This window comes from Pezoporus occidentalis, unplaced genomic scaffold (genome assembly GCF_034315485.1).
Source record: "Pezoporus occidentalis ecotype Australia unplaced genomic scaffold, CSIRO_AGI_Poc_V1 ctg3094, whole genome shotgun sequence".
Taxonomy (NCBI): domain Eukaryota; kingdom Metazoa; phylum Chordata; class Aves; order Psittaciformes; family Psittacidae; genus Pezoporus; species Pezoporus occidentalis.
Genome location: NW_026915046.1, coordinates 2,758 through 4,331, shown reverse-complemented (window position 1 = coordinate 4,331; position 1,574 = coordinate 2,758). Strand labels below are relative to the sequence as shown.

The window sequence follows — 1,574 nt, the reverse complement described above, 5'->3', positions numbered from 1 at the left end:
GGGACGTGCAGCACGAGAGTGTGGCAATGAATTCTGCAGACCCAGGCCAGCAGACAGACACCCACCGTCCGGAGACAAGACAGAGCCTGCAGCACAAAGTAGTTCTGCAGAAACTGAATAGGCTAGAAGTGGGTCCGCAGAGCAACAAGTTTTAAAGAAACTACATTATGGGAGAATAAAGACTAATTCAATAACAACCCCTTGTTGTCAAACTGCTGAGATTTTTCCTTGGGCTTTGGGAACAGAAGCCAGGGCACTTACTCTACGGTCAGCTGAGATACTACGCCAAAGGCGGTGAAGCCAGCACTGGCAAAGCTCTCCTTGTACTGGCTCATCTTGATGGCATCCAGCCATTCATCCACAGTGTTGAAGCTGGTATAATCTGGGATTGTGCAGTCAAGTAGGGGGAGGTTCATCCTGAAACACAGAAATGGGGAATGAGCAGAACAAACAGCAGAAAGCACATGTATTTCTGCACCCTCCGTCAGCTGAAGAGATCTGGACTAGCACCATTATTGCACTGCACCGTATTATGAAGTACCAATCAGAAAACAGTCTAATTCAACTGAGGGAAAGATGGTGTAGAGCATCAGAGAAGTCTTACTAGATCAGTTTGTACAGGAGAGTTAGAAGCCTTCAGAGATGATGGGATGCAGCTCTAAAATCATGGCTGCAAGAGGGGAGAAAATACGTTCTCTGGGTGTATCTCCACCCAGCCCAAGGAAACATCATACTGCTCGATGAGGCTTTATTTGCCTCCACTGAATGCAAGATTAAGCTACCAAAACAACCACACTCAGCCAGCATCATATGTACATGAAACCAATGTGCTCCTTTATAACTGCAGTTAGAGTCACTGTCCAACCCAGTGAGCTGTGGTCACCAGATCTAACCTGTCCAAGAAGAGGGACCAGAGTGACCTTGACTTCTTGGAATGCCCTTCCTATAAAGGACTAAATATCACTGGGCAAGCTGCCTCTGAAATAACTAGCCTAGAGAGATGCAAAGATGGTACCCACCAGGACACAAAGGACAGCAGATCTGCAAAGAGAAGCCACAGGACAAGAGGAAGACAGAAATACACACCCAGAGGAAAGAGGTGCCATGGCTTTCAGGCTGTTAGGATTTCGCATCAGTTTAGCTGAGGTGTTGACAATTTGCCCAGATTTGGGTCTGTGGTTTCCATCTTTCTGCCAACAGTCAAGCATTAGCTGGCACTGGGCATCTGGACAATCCATAGGTGGTGGCAGCCGATAGTCCTGCTCAATAGCATTTATCACCTACCAGATGAGAAAGAGAGATCAATACAGTGGCAATTAAACCTATTTAATTCCTCATGTTCCTTTTCCCGGACCTTGAGCATGACTGGCATGGCCAGACCTACTGCAGCGGGGCTGACTGCCATCTCAGCCACCACCACATACTACTGTAGCTCCCAGCCGGCTCCACGTCATGTTATCCAGTGAGGAGATGATGGCCTTGTTCAGCTGACACGCAGCCTTGCTGACTACGTGCCATGAGCCATGCCCATAAGTGTCCTGATCCAGGGAGAGCATCCCCGCTACCTTGACAAG

General features: G+C 48.2%; 1 protein-coding gene across 1 annotated transcript; it reads right to left on the bottom strand.

Moving 5' to 3' along the window:
• Positions 1–232: 232 nt before the first annotated feature.
• Positions 233–1,297, bottom strand: LOC134168326 (ephrin type-B receptor 2-like). Its single transcript, XM_062627856.1, has 2 exons — positions 1,087–1,297; positions 233–417 (listed from the first exon to the last, which is right to left on the bottom strand). The coding sequence occupies exons 1-2, from the start codon at positions 1,236–1,238 to the stop codon at positions 258–260; spliced, it is 312 nt and encodes a 103-aa protein (XP_062483840.1). The 5' UTR covers positions 1,239–1,297; the 3' UTR covers positions 233–257.
• Between the last annotated feature and the right edge of the window lie 277 nt (positions 1,298–1,574).